The 19,950-nt window shown below is 48.4% G+C and overlaps 1 protein-coding gene across 1 annotated transcript in view; it reads left to right on the forward strand.

The window, feature by feature from the left end:
* Positions 1-1,265: 1,265 nt before the first annotated feature.
* The window catches only part of BICDL1 (BICD family like cargo adaptor 1), a 41,952-nt gene continuing 23,267 nt past the window's right edge, over positions 1,266-19,950 (forward strand). The window contains 3 exon segments of the mRNA XM_042441524.1: positions 1,266-1,544; positions 12,821-12,967; positions 12,969-13,018. Coding sequence (XP_042297458.1) covers positions 1,422-1,544; positions 12,821-12,967; positions 12,969-13,018 — 320 coding nt within the window. The 5' untranslated portion in view covers positions 1,266-1,421.

Raw genomic sequence — 19,950 nt, forward strand, 5'->3', positions numbered from 1 at the left:
CTGACTTGGGGCCAGTTAACAACCCCATCCAAAGGAGGAGGAGGAAAATAAGAATCAATGTGATTTCTTTCCTGCCTCTCCTGAAGGCTGGAGGTGGGGGGGGGGGGCAATGTACTAAAGCACTATTAAGGCCCATAGAGACTCCCAGTTGAAAGGCCCCACTGGAGAGCCAGGGAAGCACAGGCAGAAGGCCAGCTCTTCACATCACAGCCTAGGGGCTGCGGGGAGCCAGGTCTTTGCAAAGCAGCCAGCCTCTCCGTCTGCCCTGGCCCCTCTCCGGCCGCAAGGGGGGCCCAGCCAGGCCCGGGGGGCTTGAAGGCTCCTCCCAGCCCTTCCTCCTTCCTTGGCGGCTTCTGCCTGGCGCTTGGCCTGCTGCAGCCGGGCCTGGAGTCTTCCGACCGAGGCCCAAGCCCCGCGCGGCCTGCAGAGCTGTCAAGAGGCCCCGGCGGAAGGAGGCGGAGGGGTGAAGGGCGGCCGAGGGGCGGGCCTGGCACCTGCGGACGGGCGGGCGGTGGAGTCACCGGCGCCGGCGAATCGGCGGCCGGAGCGGAACAGGTGCTTGCTGGCGTCAGGCCTCCGGGGCGGGGCCGCCCTCGCCTCGCCTGCCTCGCCTGGGCGGCCCGGGGCTTGGCAGCCGGCGGCAGCGGCGGCGGAGGCGGCTGCTGCTTGGCCCGCTTCCCGCTCCCGGCCGCGCGATGGTTGGCAGGCGGCGCCCCGGCGGTGATGGGGCCCCAGGAGCCAGGCCCAGCCCCAGCCCCAGCGCCGCCTTCGCCCGACAGCAGCCTCCGACTCTCCCAAGCCAGCCCCGCCAGGCCAAGGAAAGGAGACCCCCCGCCGCCGCCGCCGCGCCTTGACTCCTGCGCCCGGCCCCGGAGGAGGAGGAGGAGGAGGCGAGGAGGCGGACACAGCCGCTAGGCAGGCAGGGAGGGAGGGAGGGAGGGAGGCCCGGCCGGCGGCCCCGGGGATCGGGAGGAGCCCACGGCGGCCCCCTCCTTCTGCGGGCTCCGGGCCGCCGCCTCCTCCGCCTCGGCCTTGGAGTGGCCCGGGGCCCGGCCATGGCCGCCTTCTGCCTGGCCTCCGCCTCCTCGGCCGCCGCCGCCGCCTCCGCCGCGGGCCCCCTTTCAGCACCATCGGAGCCGGACAGCGCCGCCCGCATGGAGCAAGCCCAGGAAGGCGCCCGGGGCCCCCCGCCGGCAGCCAGCCCCGGACCCCGCGACGCCCCCGCAGCCGCCGCTCTCCCGGAGAGCCCCGGCGCCCTGGCCCTGGCCCTGGCCCTGGAAGAGGAGCTGGCCCTGCTGGCCGCCGAGGAGGCCCAGGAGGCCGAAGAGGCCGAGGCGCCCTCCTGCTCCTCCTCCTCCTCCGGCTCCAAGGCGGTGGGGCGGCCGCTGCCTTCGGCGCCGGAGCCGGAGCTGCTCTCGCTGATGAGGCAGAAGGAGAAGGACCTGGTGCTGGCCGCCCGCCTGGGCAAGGCGCTGCTGGAGCGCAACCAGGACATGAGCCGCCAGTACGAGCGCATGCACCAGGAGCTCAGCGACAAGCTCGAGGTAGGAAGCCAGCCGGGCCCCACTTCTCCGGCCCTTGAGAGCAGGAGCCTCCGAGCAGCAGCTGATGATGATGATGATGATGATGATGATGATGATGATGATGATGTTGATTTGTATCCCACTTTCCCCGCCAAACTGGGAGAGAGCAGCTCACAAGGGCACCAGGAAAAGTGAGAGGGCCATCATTCTGGGAAGGGCTCCCTCAACAGCTCCCCCGAGACTCCCTCGAGCAGCAATGAGAAGGAAAAGCCCCCGGAACGGGAAAGCTACCCCTTCAATAAGGGGGGCTTTTTTGGACCCCTTCTCCTGTGCAGCCCTCCAGATGCTCTGGGGACTGCAACACCCAGCATCCCTCGCCATGGGTTGCCGTCTCCACAGCAGCTGGAGAGGCCACGATGCCCAGGCCTGGCTCAATGGCAGGGCTGCCCCCATGGCAATGGAAGCATTGCCCCCCATCAGAATGTCTCCTTGCCATGGATTTTCAAGCATTGCAGTCCCAGAAAACTTCCACTGGGCCTTTGGCTTGGGCAGTGTCAACGCTGCCAGTGCAAGAGTCCTAGGCCTGAATGGTTGCCAGGCTAGAAACCCATTTGGGGAGGGACAGGGTTCACCTTGGAGGGGCACTGCCCTCCCAAGCAACACCCTTTGCTGACCCCAAGTCTGAGGTGGGCATCATCCCTCTTGGGAGGTTTTCCAACAGAGGCTGGGTGGCCCTCTGTCAGGGTCTGCTTTGATGCTGTGTTTTTGTGCATGGCCAAGTTTGGCTGGATGGCCCTTGCCGTCTCTTCCAACTCTGTGACTCTATGACTCTATCCCTATGAACTGCAGGGGCTGAGAGACTGGGTTTGGGGTGTAGCGATAGTCTTCCAGATGTGAAGTTGAAGGCTTTCACGGCCGCCGTCCATAGATTTTGGTGGGTTTTTCGGGCTCTGTGGCCATGTTCTAGAAGAGTTCGACCATAGTCCCTGCTTCCTTGGGTTTAGCTGCCATCTCACAGTAGCATGCGGAGGCCCATGGTTTTCTCATCAACCGTATTATGGTTGCAAGTCACCCTATAATGCAAAGGTCTATTCGAGTGGACTGGGACCTGTAATGGGCAACTAGGACCCATTAGCTTCACAGAAGACCAGTTTCTGCGTGGAGTATGAAAGCCACTAGAACTGTATTGTGCTGCCATGAATCAACAGAGGCGCTCGCCTTTTGGGCCTCTCCTCCAAGCAGAGAAGTCTTGTCAGTGGCACTCTCCTGACAATTGTTTGTGTTTCACCCATTTTCTGCTACACTGCCCACTTCAAAGGAATTGCACTGAGTTTAGGACTAGGACTTCAGCAGCCGAGCCCGGATTTCGTCACAGGAACCTGCTGGGTGACCATCTGTGAGTCACACCAACTCCGCCCTCTTGGGCACAGCTCAAGGCCCGCTCCTCTGAAGAATCTTAAGAGCCGTGCATCGCGTGGTTTGCAGTGTTGTGTTCGTGTTGACCCCAGGAGGCAGGGTTCAAATCCCCCTCTACTCAGCCCCAGAAACTCACTGGGTGCAAGTCCCACTCTGTTAGCCTCTCAGAAAAGTATTGGGAAACCTCTCTAAAGAAAATCTATCTAAGAAACATTATCTGAGCCAGTGTGGTGTAGTGGATTGAATATTGGCCTAGACTTCTGGACGAGGACGACAAGGATTTCCAAAAAAAAACCCACTTCAGCCATGGATCCACACTTGTTGTTTGGCGTTTTGTCACAGGCAGCAAGAGCACAACACCTCCTCTGAACAATATATTGCCCAAGAGAAACAAACCTCATCCCATCCACCACCGGTGCCAGGCATATCCGGCTGAACCATCAAGACACACGCAACAGTCTCACACCCTCTGAAACAGCGCCACCATCACTAACCCGAATTTACCGGAAGTTTCAGTGCCTTGGTCCTAGATCGCTTAACATTGCAGCACAAAAACCCTGGTGCCTACTACCGCTGAGGCACTTGTTGCCGGTCATGCCCTACTCCCGAACTTCCAGGGACCTTTCCTTTTCCAAGTGCGCCTTTGAATGGATGCACGCTGCAGTGAGTCAGGTCCCGAGGACTAAAGTGGTCTGGTACTTCTGCTATCATTTTTTCTGCTGAACAGCAGCTGGTCTCTGTCAGTTTTGACATGAGCCTTTGCTCAGCCATGCTCAGAGTGCTGAGGACAGAACCTGTGCTTTCTGCCGCCAAAGCAGTGGTTTGTACCACTGCACACAGCCAGGACGATCCCTTTGCAAATGCCTTTGACACGTGGTGTGGGTAGGGGATGTTTCCCCGTTCTCGCGCCTTATCTCTTCTCATAAAAGCTCAACATGTCCTTATTCCTGAAATTCCATCTGTCAGTCCTGTGTGCTGTGTTGTTCTTCCCCCCCATGTTTCTCTATAAAATGACCTTAATTCTCTTCCTGATGGAAATGACTTCACTGCACTAAATCTCCAACGTGCTTTCACTGACCTCCCGTGATAATGCTTTAGGAAACAACGAGAACCATTGAGAAAACCTTTATAGAATATTCTTCCCATCTGACTGATAAATTGTGGGTGGTTCCCCCCCCCCGCCTTGCTTTTCTGATCTGTCTGTACTTTAGCATAGTCTTCTCCTGAGAGGGAAAGGCGTTTTTCTATTTCTGTTTCACGTCACCATATTAAGTTTCTGTAAAATGAGTCGTTTTTAAAATGGCTTTTACTATATATATTGTACCATTCTGAGGCTGAAGGAGGACTTGCAAGCAGTTTACAAACAGAACCAAACACAAAAATCACATTAGCCTTTGAAGCCCACTGCGGTAGCTTTGGCCTCTGGATATATTTAACTAAAATCCATAATCTTTTATCCTTGGCCATGCTGGTTGGGTTTCTGGGAATGGAGTCCAAACATCTGGTGGTCAAGCCTCCCAGCCGCTTAAATACCTCCTCCCCTCCCTCCCACAGATTAACAGACACAAGCAACCTTTACACCCCGGACCCTGTTTGCTGCAAGAGCAAGCTGAAAAGGGGGGAATGGGAGGAGCCAAAGAATCTGGAACATTTTAAAGCAGCTGAAAAGTGTGATGGCAGGGATTAATCCACTGTCTCGCCAAATCGAGACAGTTGGAGAGTAGCGATCTCTGTTCTGCCGCCACCTTCAGGACCTCTCTGAGTCTCCTGGTAACACTTTTTTGTGTGTGCCCATATACGCCTGTGCCAGTTTGGCTATATGACAACAACACTCACAGCCTGAAGATAGAAAAAAGAGGGAATATGTATCTAAAACTGATGGGTTATATAGAGTCTCTATCCAGACCATGGAACGTGACCTAAATTCAACAGTAGACCAACAGGACTTACAAAGTGTTGACTTACATTCAGCAATTCACTCAGTGGTCTACAAGTTGATAGCAATGGATTGAGGCCATATCTCTGAACGTTAATGACTGTTACCTTTCAAAGGGGTGCATCAAAGTAACCATTAGTAGGGAGTATGGTAATACTGTGTTTATTTAAAAAAAAAACGGAACACTTAGAATACAAAATGACTTAGATACCAAAAAAATTATGTGATTTTTTTAAAAAAATGACAACGGTAGCCATATATTTTGTGTTGTATTTCGTCAAACCATATGGCCACCCTCTCTAGGGCTTTCTTGAAAGTTGTTCAAAGGGAGTCACTTGCCTCCTCTGGCTCGAGAGCTGATTTGCCCGTCCTGTGGTCTTTTTTTCCTACTGCCTCCCACTTTACTAAGCATTATTTTGTTTGAGTTGACTAGATAGCAAACATTGAAGCTGCTATTGATTTGTGTGACTATTTGTGCTTCAGTGACGGTCATTAGTTCCATTTTATGTTTTGTTGTATTTACTGTCAGTGGCTTTGCTGGCACCCTTCAAATGAGCCCCTCTTTACTGATGTTCTTAAGAAGCAGCCAGTGACTGGAAGACCTACTATATTATGCAGGCATCACCTGCTGGCCCTGCAATCTTATTTACATGACTGATGCAGTATGTGGATGCCATCTTCAATATGTGGGAAAACCACCACATCCTGTGTACATGCTTCAGAATCACAAGCCTGCATCTTGACCAAGAAGCTTGAGCAATCCGTGTAGTGGATAGACATTTAACCAGAACACCCCGCTTTCCATTTGACTGTGTTTGGAATGGAGCTTATTTCTCCTCAAGTACTTGGATGTGTGAGATAAATTCTGGATCCAGAGACTTAAACCTTAACACCGCATGTGTCAACTACAGGAAGTACATAACACTATGATCCACTGTTCACAATGAGTATTCTAAACTGTCCCTTTGGATATAGGCCCATTTATTTAGGAGTAGACAAAGAAGCAGAAGTTGAATTGTGACGTCCACCAAAATCTATAGCCGTCCAGATGTGTTTTCCTGAGCTGTCACTCCCATCATTCTTCACCTGGCTAGGGCTTGGGGGGCATTGTAGGCCCCAAAGAGCTGGAAGACCACCCTTGTCTGCCCCACACTATCCCCAGGGCCACTGAAAAGAACAAGTGAAATGTCCTGACGGTTGGGGTTATGCTCTAAACATATTTGTGGTAGTGCTGGGAACACTTGCTGTCCCCTTCCCTTCTCCCAGGCCTGTACATGTAGTGATAAGATAGAGCTTACTCCTCAGAGGATGGCCCTGGAGAAAAGGTCTGCGCAGCCTCACTGTGGCCCTGAGGGGCCTTTTGCTTTTTGGAACTGCAGAGGTCGGGGAAGGCATCCCGCCTAGGTTCAGCGTTGCCCCTTGGCTTGGACCTGTTGGGCCATCACACCTGAGGAGAAAGCCAGAAGGGAAGCCGAATTTCAAGTGTTCTGGAACCGCCAAGCCGGGTTGTCTTGACAAGTTTCTTCTGAGGGGGTTTGCCACTGCCATCCTCTGAGGGTGAGAAAGTGTGACTTGCCCAAGGTCACCCAGTGGGTTTCCATGGTCAAGCAGGGATTCGAACCCTGGTCCTAGTCCAACACTCAAACCACTACACCACTCTGCCCCTCTCAAGCAGGTCTACAGGACCTACCTTCTGTGAAAGTAGGCTCTCCATCAGATTGGACTCCAACTCTCACCATCCCCAATCAACACCACTCACTAGGGATGATGGGAGAGGTAGTCCAAGTCATCTGGTCTAAAAGGCACAAGGCTGAAGAGAAGGGCTCTTAGGACACAAGCGAAAAGAGGGAAAGAGAGGAAGGCCCTGGTAGTACTTACGTACTTATAAAATAAATACATTCGATTAGAAGTTGTAAGCTACCTTGGGTCCCTTGGCAGAAGAAAGCTAGGGTATGAACTGAATAAAGAAATCCATCATGTTTGTCAGATATCCCTCATCCGGATTGTTAGGAATAGGGGCTTAACACTTAACTGTGTGCTGGGTGCAAGGTTCTTCTTCCCATTTTTATCCTCACAGCAGCTCTGCAAGGTAGACTAGGCTGAGAGTCAATGACAGGCTGAAGGGCACCTCCAGGGAACTTGGTGAGTATTTAAACCCAGGTTTCCTTGGTTGAACAGTCCAACCGCTGGACCATGCTGACCAGCCTGCAATAGCTGACTTTCAATATGTGTTTAATTGTAGTCTTTTTTACTGTGGAAGCTGCCTGGAGTCCCAGGGCACCCATTCTCTCCCTCACCTTTGGGCTGGGAGGTTCTCTGTGTTGCCTGTTCAAAAGCAGGATGAGACCAAGGATTGACTCTCAAATAGACCAAGGCTGGGAGGGTGAGAGAAGAGCACTTAAAATGGGGTTAAGGCGTCTCAAAATCCTAAAGGCTGGTTCACGTATGAGGTAAAAAATATTTCTTGAACTACAGCCCCCAGAATCCCCCAGCCAGTATGGCCAGAAATTCAGCATTAGAGCATGGGTCCCCATAACCTCAAGCACTTTCTCCAGTGGGACACACCTTATTCCAGCCCACTCAGTGCTGGGCTCTGTTTCCAGATTTTCATCCCCTTTGCTACCTTTCCTCATTCTCTCACTCACACTTCCCAGTTCCCTAAAAAATAATACGGGTGAGCAACCTGCGGCTCTTGGCCTCCTTTCAAAAGCCTTCCACAAACCACCAGCTCAGACCTCTGGCAAGAGCTAAGTGTTTCTCTCCTGGCAGTTACTAGAACAGAAAAAAGATAAGGAAGGAGAGAAACAAAGAAAAAGAGAAAGCAAAGGAAAAACAGGGTGGGAGGGAGAAGGAATGGCCTGTTCTCTGAGCTTGGAAAGGTTCCTTCTCTTCTCTTCTCTTTTTTACTGCAGTGCCCCAAATCCCTCAGCCAGTTCTGGTGTGATCCCAAAAAGGAAATTTCCCAAGTGCCATCTCCTCTCTAGTTCTTCTCTTTGGCTTGGTTTCTAGTTCCAAGCAGAGCAGACCTAGTGCATCAGTGTGCCTTACAAATGTGTTGATTCACCATGCAACAGTTGATTCAGTCGGCCTATTCAGTTGGCTTACCAACAGGATTCAAAGCCTCCGTGGGACAGCCCTTCTGGTACTGCAAGGATGGGAATTCTGTGGTACACCAGACTCTTGTTGAACTTCAAGTCCCAGATGCCCCTAGCCAGCATAGCCAATGGTGAGGAATGCTGGGAGTTGCAGTCCAACAACATCTGGAGGGCTGTGTGATTCCTGTCCCTCTGTAAAGGGTTGTCCTGCATCTTCTCTCGACCTTCAACCTCAGTGTTCTCTTCTCTGGGCCAAGTCTACCAAGCACTGCCAATCTTTCTTAGAAGGACTTATTTTCCATAGCCCTAACCAGTGATGTAGTAGAGCCAAGGCTCACAGGTTCAAAGATCAGGACTTTTGGTTTTTTACCCATTAGGCAATATGTCCCTGGCTTCCTTCTGGGTTTAGCTGCCATCCTCACAGTAGCATGCGGAGGCCCATGGATTTTCTCATCAACCGTATATTGTTGCAAGTCACCCTATAATGCAAAGGTCTATTCGAGTGGACTGGGACCTGAATGGGCAACTAGGACCCATTAGCTTCACAGAAGACCAGTTTCTGGTGGAGATGAAAGCCACTAGAACTGTATTTTGTGCCATGAATCAACAGAGGCGCTCGCCTTTTGGGCCTCTCCTCCAAGAGAGAGTCTTGTCAGTTGGCACTCTCCTGACAATTGTTTGTGTTTCACCATTTTCTGTACACTGCCCACTCAAAGGAATTGCACTGAGTTTAGGACTAGGACTTCAGCAGGAGACCAGGATTTCAGTCACAGGAACCTGCTGGGTGACCATCTGTGAGTCACACCAACTCAGCCTTAGTGGCAGGCAATGGCAAGCCTCCTCTGAAGAAATCTTAAGAGCCAGTGTGACTGGTGGTTTCAGTGTTGGACTCCAGGAGGCCAGGGTTCAAATCCCCCTCTACTCAGCCCCAGAAACTCACTGGGTGCAAGTCCCACTCTGTTAGCCTCTCAGAAAAGTATTGGGAAACCTCCTCTAAAGAAATCTTTCTAAGAAACATTATCTGAGCCAGTGTGGTGTAGTGGATTGAATATTGGCCTAGGACTCTGGGAGACAAGGATTTCCAAAAACAAAACCCCATTCAGCCATGGATCCACACTTGTTGGCTTTGGGTGGGTCAGGCAGGCAAGAGCAAACCTCCTCTGAACAAATCTTGCCAAGAAAACACCAGGTTAGGGTCACCATAAATCACAGGCCACTTGAAGGCACCTCACAAGAAAGTTTCAGTGCCTTGGCTAGCTGCTTTAACATTCAGACAAAAACCCAGGAGCATTACTACCCGGCTGAAGGCACTTGTTGCCAGGGTTCATGGCCCTCCTCCGAATCCTTTCCAGGGACCTTTCCTTTTCCAAGTGCAGCATTTGAAACTGGATGCACTGCTGCAGATGAGGTCCACCGAGACTAAAGTGGTCTGGTTACTTCTGCTATCATTTTTTCTGCTGAACAGCAGCTGGTCTCTGTCAGTTTTGACATGAGCCTTTGCTCAGCCATGCTCAGAGATGCTGAGGACAGAACCTGTGCTTTCTGCCGACAAAGCAGTGGTTGTACCACTGCACACAGGCCAAGGGACGATCCCTTTTGCAAACTGCTTTTGACACGTGGTGTTTGGGAGGGATGTTTCCCCGTCTCCGCAGCCTGTATCTCTTCTCATAAAAGCTCAACATGTCCTTTATTCCTGAAATTCCATCTGTCAGTCCTAGTGTGATGCTGTGTTCTTTCCCCCCCTGTTTCTATATAAAATGACCTTAATTCTTTCCTGATGGAAAATGACTTCACTGCACTAAATCCTCCAGACGTGCTTTCACTGACCTCCAGTGATAATGCTTTAGGAAACAGAAGGAAGCCATTGAGAAAACCTTTATAGAATATTCTTCCAATCTTGACTGCATAAATTGTGGGTGGTTTCCCCCCCCCCCGCCTTGCTTTTCTGATCTGTCCTGTACATTTAGCATAGATCTTCTCCTGAAAGAAGCGGAAGGCGTTTTTCTATTTCTGTTTCACGTCACCATATTTAAAGTTTCTGTAAAATGCGTCGTTTTTAAAATGGCTTTATACCTATATATATTGTACCAGTTCTGAGGCTGAAGGAGGACTTGCAAAGCAGTTTACAAAACAGAACCAAACACAAAAATTCACATCAAGCCTTTGAAGCCCAGCTGGGTAAGCTTTGGCCCTCTGGATATATTTAACTAAAACTTCCATAATCTTTTATCCTTGGCCATGCTGGTTGGGGTTTCTGGGAATGGAAGTCCAAAACATCTGGTGGGTCAAAAGCCTCCCAGCCCTGCTTTAAAATACCTCCTCTCCCAACTCCCACAGAGTTAACAGAACACAAGCAACCTTTACACCCTGGACCCTGTTTGCTGCAATGGAAGCAAGCTGAAAAAGGGGGGAAGTGGGAGGAGGCAAAAGAATCTGGAACATTTTAAAAGCAGCTGAAAAGGTGTGATGGCAGGGGATTAATCCAGACTGTCTCTGCCAAATCGAGACAGTTGGAGAGTATGCTGATCTCTGTTCTGCCGCCACCTTCGGACCTCTCTGAAGTCTCCTGGTAACACTCTTTTTTGTGTGTGCCCATATACGCCTGTGCCAGTTTGGCTATATGAGCAACAACACTCACAGCCTGAAGATTAGAAAAAGAGGGAATATGTATCTAAAACTGATGGTTATGATAGTCTCTATCCAGACCATGGAACAGTGACCTAAATTCAACAGTAGACCAACAGGACTTACATAAGTGTTGACTTAACATTCAGCAATTCACTCAGTGGGTCTACTCAAGTTAGGACTAGCAATTGGATTGAGGCCATTATCTCTGAACGTTAAATGACTTGTTACCTTTTCAAAGGGGTGCATCAAAGTAACACATTAGTAAGGGAGTATGGTATAACTAATGTGTTATTTAAAAAAAACGGAACACTTAGAATACAAAAATGACTTAGAATACCAAAAAAATTATGTGATTTTTTTAAAAAAATGACAACGGTAGCCATATAATTTTGTTGTTATGTATCTTCAGGTCAAAACCAATTTATGGCCACCCTCTACTAGGGCTTTCTTGGAAAGATTTGTTCAAAGAGGAGTCACTTGCCTTCCTCTGAGGCTCAGAGAGCATGATTTGCCCAAGGTCTAGTGTGGTCTTCCTTTTTTCCTACTGCCTCCCACTTTACTAAGCATTATTTTGTTTTTGAAGTTGACTAGATAGCAAACATTGAAGGCATGCTATTGATTTGTGTGGACTAATTTGTGTGCTTCAGTGACTGGCTCATTAGTTCCATTTTAATGTTTTGTTGTAATTTACTGTCAGCTGGCTTTGACTTGGCAACCCTTCAAATGAAAGCCCTCCTTTACTTGGATGTATCTTAAGAAAGCAGCACAGTGACTGGAAGGACCTACTATATTATGCAAGGCATCACCTGCTGGCCCTGCAATCTTATTTACATGACTGAATGCAGATGTATGGGATGCCATCTTCAATATGTGGGAAAACCAACCACAGTCCTGTGTACATGCTTCAGGAATCACAAGCCTGCAATCTTGACCAAGAAGCTTGAGCAACTAGCGTGTAGTGGATAGACATTTTAACCCAGAACACCCCAGCCTTTCCCATTTGACTGTGTTTGGAATGGAGCTGTAATCTCCTTCAAGTACTTTGGATGTGTGAGATAATTTCTGGATCCAGAGACTTAAAACCTTAACACCGCATGGTGTCAACCTACAGGAGAGTACATAACACTATGATCCACTGTTCACAATAGAGTATTCTAAACTGTCACTTTGGATATAAGGCCCATTTATTTAGGATAGACAAAGAAGGCAGAAGTTGAATTGTGACGTCGAAGGCTTTCATGGCTGGCATCCATAGTTTTTTGTGTGTTTTTCAGGCTCTGTGGCCATGTTCTAGAAGAGTTTCTTCCTGACGTTCACCAGCATCTTGGCTGGATCTTCAAGACCAGAGACCATCTCTGAAGAGCCAGCCACATGCTGGTGAAACGTCAGGAAAAACTCTCTAGACATGGCACATAGCCTGAAAAACCCACAGAAAACTATAAATTGAATTGTTTTGCTAATTTAAGTTCTTGTTAATCACACGAATAACACACATAAAACCACACTTTTCAGGTAGTGCCCTGCCCTGAGATTCCTCCCTCACACTAAAGACGGGAGAAGGGTCCCAGGCCGATCGGAAAACCCTAGAGAGCTGGTCGGGGGAGACAAAGCGTCCTGAACATTAGTCATCCAAGGTTCCCCTACAACAGTAACTAAAATCTTTACGATTCCCTATATATCATTAACTAAATCCTTTTCAAAGTCATCCTTCAAAACTCTAGAAAGGTAGGATAAAAGAATGTAGTAACAATAAATGCAATAATCTTGTGGCACTCTGGAAAAGGAGAGATAGAGAGGTTACTAATAATTATACGCGGCCTGGTTGTTCTGAATATGGCCAAAGAAGACTGTACTAAGGGAAAAGTCACCTCATGACATTATAAAGATCTCCCACACAGATGTCTGAGTCTTGTTGACTGTTTGGAGTCTTAAACAGCAAGAAGACAGGGTTAAGGGAAAGCTCCCGGGGTAGAAAGGAGTTGAGGCAAAACCATAATATTCAAAGGGAATTTCTACGCTTTCCATGGTTTACGTTTTGACTGCACCAGGTCCATTTTGTAAGCAATAAGGATTTGTGTGTGGTGTTTGTGTTGGTGTTGCGGGAATGTATAACCTCATTGTAGGGTCTAAAAATGGTGCATTCTAGCAAAGGGTATGAAAGATGCACACAAATGACATATCGGTCTTTTTTTCTCTCCCCCCCCCCCCCCCCGCCTACACAGCACCTGGAACAGAAAGCATGAACTACGGAGTCGGTTTAGAAAAAAGAAGGGGAATGGGAAGGAAGGGTATCAGAACTGGAGAGTGATGTGAAGCAACCCAGGGGGAACTGGAAGCACAGGTTTCATTCTCGAGAAGCCATCGGGGAAGAAAACCCGGGCGGTTCAGGACCTAGGAACAAACCAAAGACTCTTGGATCAGCCTCAGCAGGGTGAGTGGCTGTGGAGTGAGAGTAGGCAAACTCTCCTGAGATCTTAAGGTTTTCCCTTTGAAAGCTGTGCTCTTTCATCTGAAGCGCTTCTTTGGCTCAGTCCTGTTGTGGCAGAATTTGTGCTGCTAGGATGTGCTGTGGCTAGGAACAGAAACTACCTTACCTTGCTTGATCTCTATCAGGCTCTCATGATGGGATGGTAGATATCTGGACTTTATCCTATCTTTAATCCACTGGGGAGATCCATGAAATCAAAGGTGGGCCATTGACACAGGGGCAAGAGCGAATTTACCTCCTCATGCCCCCTGCCAGGGCTCCTCGAGACCTCTGTTTTAATCTGAGTCCTTCCCAAAATGGGGACTGGTGATGCTGTCTCACACTTCCAGTCGCCATTTGAGAAGGCTTCCAAGAAAAATAGGAGCTGCGAGGGACTTTCTCGTGGGGTTGGGGGTTCTTTTGCACATTTGGGGGAGTCTGCACAGTTTTGGGGCAAAATGCCCCAACATTGCCACTTTTTGAATTTTTTTTTTTTTTTACAAATAGGGTTTTTGTGGGGGGGTGGAAGGGGTTCCAAAGTTTGTTTATCCAGGAGCGGCACACAGCTTCTGCTGTGCCACCCTAAATTATATCAATGGGGATTTTGCTTATGTTAATGTATGTGTCAACAATTGATTCAAAATCACTCTAGTTAAGACTTGCTTGCTTCTGTTTTAGTCGAGGTGTAATTGCTACACTAGCCTTCACTTGATGCCTCTCCCTGCTGCTTCTCTCGAAAGTGGCTGTTGAGCAGATTGCATAGAAGTCAGCGTTAGAGGCTTCTGGATGACGTTTAAGGACTCTCGCTCCTTGCTTGATGAATTTCTGAAGTAAGGCACTCTGCTTTATACTTTACTCTTACACCCAGAGTGTTACTCTGTGTTATACAGTATCCAGAACATAGCATTAGCCCTTTGCACTCTACTAGCATAAATACCAAATATTTTTTAACATTTTAAACTCAGATTGTCAACATGCAGATACCACACATGGTGGTGACCGGGCTCCCATCATCCTCTCCATCAGCTATGTTGGCAGATGATGGTGAGAGGTGCAGTCAAAGTAGCTAGAGGCCCATGGGTTGTCTGGCCATTTGGGATTCTAGCGGGTCCAAGATTTATTGTTGGCCTCCCAGGTGCAGTGTTTGCTCTGTCACTAGCTGTGTAGCCTCTGAAAAACAGTGGATCATCGCGTGGAAATGACAGTGCTATTTAACACACATCTGATGTTAGCACATTCTGTAAATGCTGCGCTGGAAATATCCTCTGCTTGGAGCAGAGAGTTGGTCGCGGTGAGCAAGGACATTTTTGTAGAGCACTAGGGTGGTTTCCTGCCGTAGAAGATGTCAGAGTATCTTAGGGCAGCGAGGTTACTTCAAGCACCTCTCTGCCTTCTAACGGAGGAAACAACTTCATGTTTGCTCCTTTGGATCCTAGAAATGTGCTGCCTAAGGCAACTGCCCTGTTGGACAACAGTAGGGCTGGGCCTGAGGTTAGTGCTTGTTGCTATGAGTCGTGTCCTCCCTGTGCCTTCTTTTCCCCTGCCTCTCTCCCATCCCCAGGGTTGAGGGATGACGTGCGTGGTTCCCCCATTATTCCGGTACCAGAACATATGGATGGTGCACTTCCTCTGCCTCAGGACGATCAAATCTCATCGAGTGCGTGCTGCCGATTTGCCAATTCCCAAGCATCTCAGGAGCTCCATTGCTAGTTTGCTACGCGACAGTACATCACAATCTGCCAGTCCCTGGTGTTGCATAGTAACCTGATGGTACGTCCTGGCTTGTTGTTGTTTTTCTCCCGAAATCCCATTACGGTGAAGCGCGGCTACACCGGAGACGTGGCTGTGACATTCCAAAGTTGGCATTGGGGGTACCTTCATGTTTTTTTTAATGACCTTGAATGTTCTTAAAAAATGGAATGGCTGCAGGGATAGGGAAAGTCAGAAAGCATTGTCCTTTAAAAAATGACCCATCATTTATTATGTTTGCACTTCAGCAACATGAGAGGATCAGGTAATAGAAAATGGAATGAAAGCCCAGCTTCTGTTAACCTTAACTTATTGGCTGTGAAGTGGAGAAGGAGAGGGGAAGAAGGAATGTGTGATGCTGGAGCTTTCTTGATTGTCACGATCGTTGGTTTGTTGCTTTGTACCAATGTTCTAGTACATACCTCATTTGAGGAGTAGACATGTCTTATAAAACAGCGATGAACAACTGTGAATCATCAATGTGGGCCTTCAACTCAAATAAAATAAAGCCAAAGCTTGCGGCAACGGATGAAACTAGGGCTAAGCCAGCCGAAGAGTCTTTCAAATTCAGGCATACCTGGTGATTTGGTTTGATTGTGCAATTCCATTACCTTCCAGGTCTCACAAGTGCAAGAAGCCTTACGTATAAAAGGGTGTTCGGTGTACAGCTTTACATTAGAAGTAACCGGTAAAAAATAGCTTTAATACACTGTAGAAGGTTATTAGAAGCAGTGAGGCTTCCCTGTGCCTAGTGTGGAATCTGTTGGACTGGTGTGCTTTGTTTTGCAAGCAACTGGAAATACAGCTGCCCAAACTGTGCCCCTGATGTCAAAGCTGGGGTAGTGTAGGGGAGCTTCTTTGGACCATGAGCCTCTGAGTCTGCCTGTGCATTGGGTGCTTTTGTATAAGGAGGCTAAAGTGTTGCTGCTTGTGGTGTAATGCAGTAGTGACTTTTACCTTGGCTACTCCAGCTTTTCCCAACTGAATGACCTCCAGATCTGTTGGGGTATGAACTGCCCATCCCCTCACCCAGCATGACAGTTGGGATAATAGGAATTGTACCCGAAGTATTTTATCAGTTTGGAAAGACAAAGCTAAATATCATGTTGTTTGGCCATGGGCTACATCCCCTGTTACAGCAAGACCCAAGACTGCCTTTTGTTAACAGCCCTGCGCAAAGTTTGTAGACTCGGGACCATGGCGTCCTTCACTGATTTTTCCATCTCTAACTGGTCTTCCTCTTGTTATTTCTGCCTTCGCAATTGACTCCAACTACGAACACCTCATAGGGGTTTTTTTTTTTGGCAAGATTTATTATTGACGTCTCTAAGGATGAGAGCGAAGATGGCCCAAGTGGGTTTTCCATGGCTGAGTGGGGATTCAAACCTGGTCTAAGGCCTGTACAGACAGCCAAAATAAAGCTGCTTCGAGTCACAGTGGAGGTAGGGTGTTTCAATGATGCATGCGTCCTAAGAGTCCAGAAGCCACACCAAAGCCATGCTCCAGCTGGAGTGTGACTTTGTGCAAAACGCTTTCCTGGACTCTTAGGACGCATGCATCATTGAAACACCATACCTCCACTGTGACTCGAAGCAGCTTTATTTTGGCTGTCTGTAACAGGCCTAAGAGTCCTAGCTCAAACCCCACCACACCACACTACCTCCATTGTTATGTAACGTTGACTTGACTCCATCTTATACTGACCCTGTCCTAGGTTTTCATGGCAAGATTTCTTCAGAGGAGATTTGTCATTGCCTGATTTTAAGGACTAGAGAGTGTGACTAGCCCATGGTCCCCCAGTGGGGTTATTTGGCTGAGCAAAGATTTGAATTGTCATCTCCTGGAGTCTGAATCCAAGACTCAAGGCTTTCTAAACATACCACATAAGTTTTGAAAGTTATTCATTTCTGCTGCTACGAATACTTCCAGTGTCATGTTATTCCTTGCCATTTTTGAACTACAGCTCCCAGTATGGCCATACTGTCTGGGGACTTTGGGTACTATAGTCCAAAGAAAGCACTTTGCTGAGCTTGACTGGTGTCTTAAGCAAACCCCAAAGCAGCGGACCCCTGCTAAATTCCAGTATAGTGTTGATATCTGTAATAGGAATGCCATACCAGCTACCCTCATGGCTGTTCGGTAGAAAGGCAGATATAGGGATGTATTATAAACAAGTCCACGCACCCCTGCCCAAGTTTCCTCAAAGAGATATATATCTGTATCCAAACTGCATAGAAATGGAGACCAAGATCCTGCTTAAAGGTGTCACAGAACAGATGGTAGGTGGCTTAGGAGCAGGCCTGTATGAGGACCGTAATCCTATTAACTCTGGGTATGCGCAGGCCTACATGCCTGCCTGCAATTTTTTCACTACTGCTCCATGCAAGGAAGTAACAGATGGTCACTCATCTCATGATGCCACAGGGCACTCTCTCTCTCCCTCTCCACCTGCCTGCAATACAGTGAACACAGCTACTGAAATCACATGGGCATAAGCCACTTTCCAGTGGTCAGAAGCTCTCTTTCAGAGTCCCTGGCTCTAAGCGTGCGCAACCCTTGACCCAACCAGTCATCACTCTGTCCACTAGGCATCTATTGCCGGCAGGGGGAGCACCATTTGCATAGCAGTTAGGAGCAAAAGGAGTGCTCCTGCTAAGATTCCTCCTGGTGCCCTCTTAGCAAGGAGGGCAACAGTGATAGCACTATGGTTCTATACCGCTGATCCATCTCCTTCTGCATCCTCCTCCCACCAGAGGCCAAACTGATTCATCTGGAAGTGAGGCGCCTGCGCTCTAAACAGGATACAAGAAGCATCCCCAGTAGATTGAGGTTTAATTTGTCTAGGCTGAATCATAGCTGTAGATGGATTAAATGTCTCTTTGAGACAAGTTGATCTGTCAGCTTCGATTAATCACTGCCAAATGGAATCTTGATGCAAAAACAGCGGCTGAGCCCCTACACTGCGCTGGCGGAATATAAGTCTCTTGGTGTACTTATCGGAGGCAACAGAGGATGCACCATTTTCTCAGTTGTTTCCTGTAGTGTGTAACAACAGGCAGGGGGCTGCTGGGTGAAGCTCTGTCTCCCCAGTCCATTCCCAGGCACCTCTACCTTGCAGAAGAAGGTACTGCATATCTCTTTCTGCAAAGTCCAAAGAATTACATACATGGGCATGACCCCCCGTTACAGCTGCATGTTGTGCCAATACGATGTGAGCCACAGCTTCCTGTATCCAACTTCATTTTATCCTGTTTGGTCTTTCCAATGCCCATTTATCAGGGCAAGTTCAAATCATACTATTGTTTATGTATGGCAACTCCATTTGTTGTTGCCATCAAATGGATTGATTATATTCTTTCACTCATTCGTTTGACTTCTATTCTGCCTTTCTCCCAATGGCTGCCTACTGCTGGAAAATCAACAGAGAGGAATTCAGCCTAGCCTCCCTTGAAACAGAATAGCACAGCCTGTGAGCAGTAACTAAGAAGGCCCTGTAAAACTCTTTAAGTCATTACTGTGTTGACGCAATAGCCATCAATTTCTGATGGACATTTAAGGCAGAGGGAAATGTCAATCCCACGCTGCAGTTTTCCTCCTTCCCTCTGCACTCGCCCGTGAGTGCCTTGTTCCATTTTGAATTCCCCATAAATCTTTGCCCTCGTCATTCTCTTTTCATTTTTGAAGAGGAGAATTATTCCAGATGGAAATGGCAAAACTACTCTTCCGATAGGGGCAAAGACATTCCCTGCAAGTGCAAGGGGAGTCTGCTTAAAATAAAGGGAGATCTCTGCTAGGATGTGTGAGTACCACGGCTTGTGGTGAACAAATGCAGAAAGAGTGAATAGAAGAGTTCACAATGGCATCATGGGTGGACAAGAGAGGAATTAATGATCAGTTCTGGGCACTATGCCATACTGTCACCATCCTGAAAGCGTCTGGTGACTGGACTGCTAATCTTAAAACTGTATTACTAGAAGGGGTTCTATATGGAGCTGGTTTTGGAGACTGGGCAAAGATTGCAGTTGGTTCCAGAATGCAGCAGTTAAGGGTCTTAACTGGGACCCATCAGGAATCGTGGAATGCTCTTCTCTCAAGATGGGACAGAAATATATATATGAAGAGATGTCATAGAAAACATGGAGCCATTTATAATCCAACTCTGGTTGAATCATCTGTCTCAGTCTGCCAAAGAATAGGACTGGAAATCTCTTAGTACCCTGGCTACAGAGTATCTGAATGACCCAGAGATAGCACTACCATTAGAAAGAATGAGAGGGTCACCCCAGGCAACAGACACTGGATGATGGGGTATGGTAGTGAGGTAGCGGAGGACGGAGTTGTGTGTGTCAGGTGGCCTCTCCTGCACTTCTTAAGCTAGCCCACTGTTCTTGAGTGTGGTGGAAGATTCTGTCATGATGCCAGTATAGATGCAGGACTGACAGATGGCTTGGTTTCTCACCAATGAATAGGAAGAATGAGGCAGGGCAATGCCATGTCTTGTCCTTTGCCAAGGGCTGCAATGTACCTTGGGCCAGGACATGTCCTCAGGGTAGAGTCAAGTCACCTTATACAGTATGGGACCATTGGTTCCTCTAACCTGGTATTGTCAGATCTGACTGGTAGCAATGGCTCTTCAAGATTTCAGGCAGGGTTCTTTCCTGCAAAAAAGGGACATCACTTGATTTGCATCCCTTTTATGTTAAGTCATCAACAGCAACTGTCCCTAATCTGGTGTTGTAGTCCAACACATCTAGAGGGTACCAGGATGGGGAATAGCATGAAAATCTATGGTGTGTGTACAGCATGAAAATCTATGGTGGTTGCTGTTAATGAGGCTTTTGATCATTCCTTCAATGGTGTAGCATCACACACTTCTAAGCATATCTCTTCAGTGCTGCTCAGGCCTTCTCGGTTTACTGTATCTTGTTTTCAGTCACTGGCAAATGACGCCCTTGGCACTGTAACTGAGATCTATTTTTACTCATTGCAAAGCAGAACCATAATGATTTCCTATGGGAATATCCTAGAGCATTTTGCAAATAACGAGAACTGGTCTCTAGCCTAGGTTTTGTTTCCCACAAAGAAACAAGTCTGGAGTAAAGGGACTGCCCCTGAAATCTAATGACCAGAACTTCC

This window comes from Sceloporus undulatus, chromosome 10 (genome assembly GCF_019175285.1).
Source record: "Sceloporus undulatus isolate JIND9_A2432 ecotype Alabama chromosome 10, SceUnd_v1.1, whole genome shotgun sequence".
Taxonomy (NCBI): Eukaryota; Metazoa; Chordata; class Lepidosauria; order Squamata; family Phrynosomatidae; genus Sceloporus; species Sceloporus undulatus.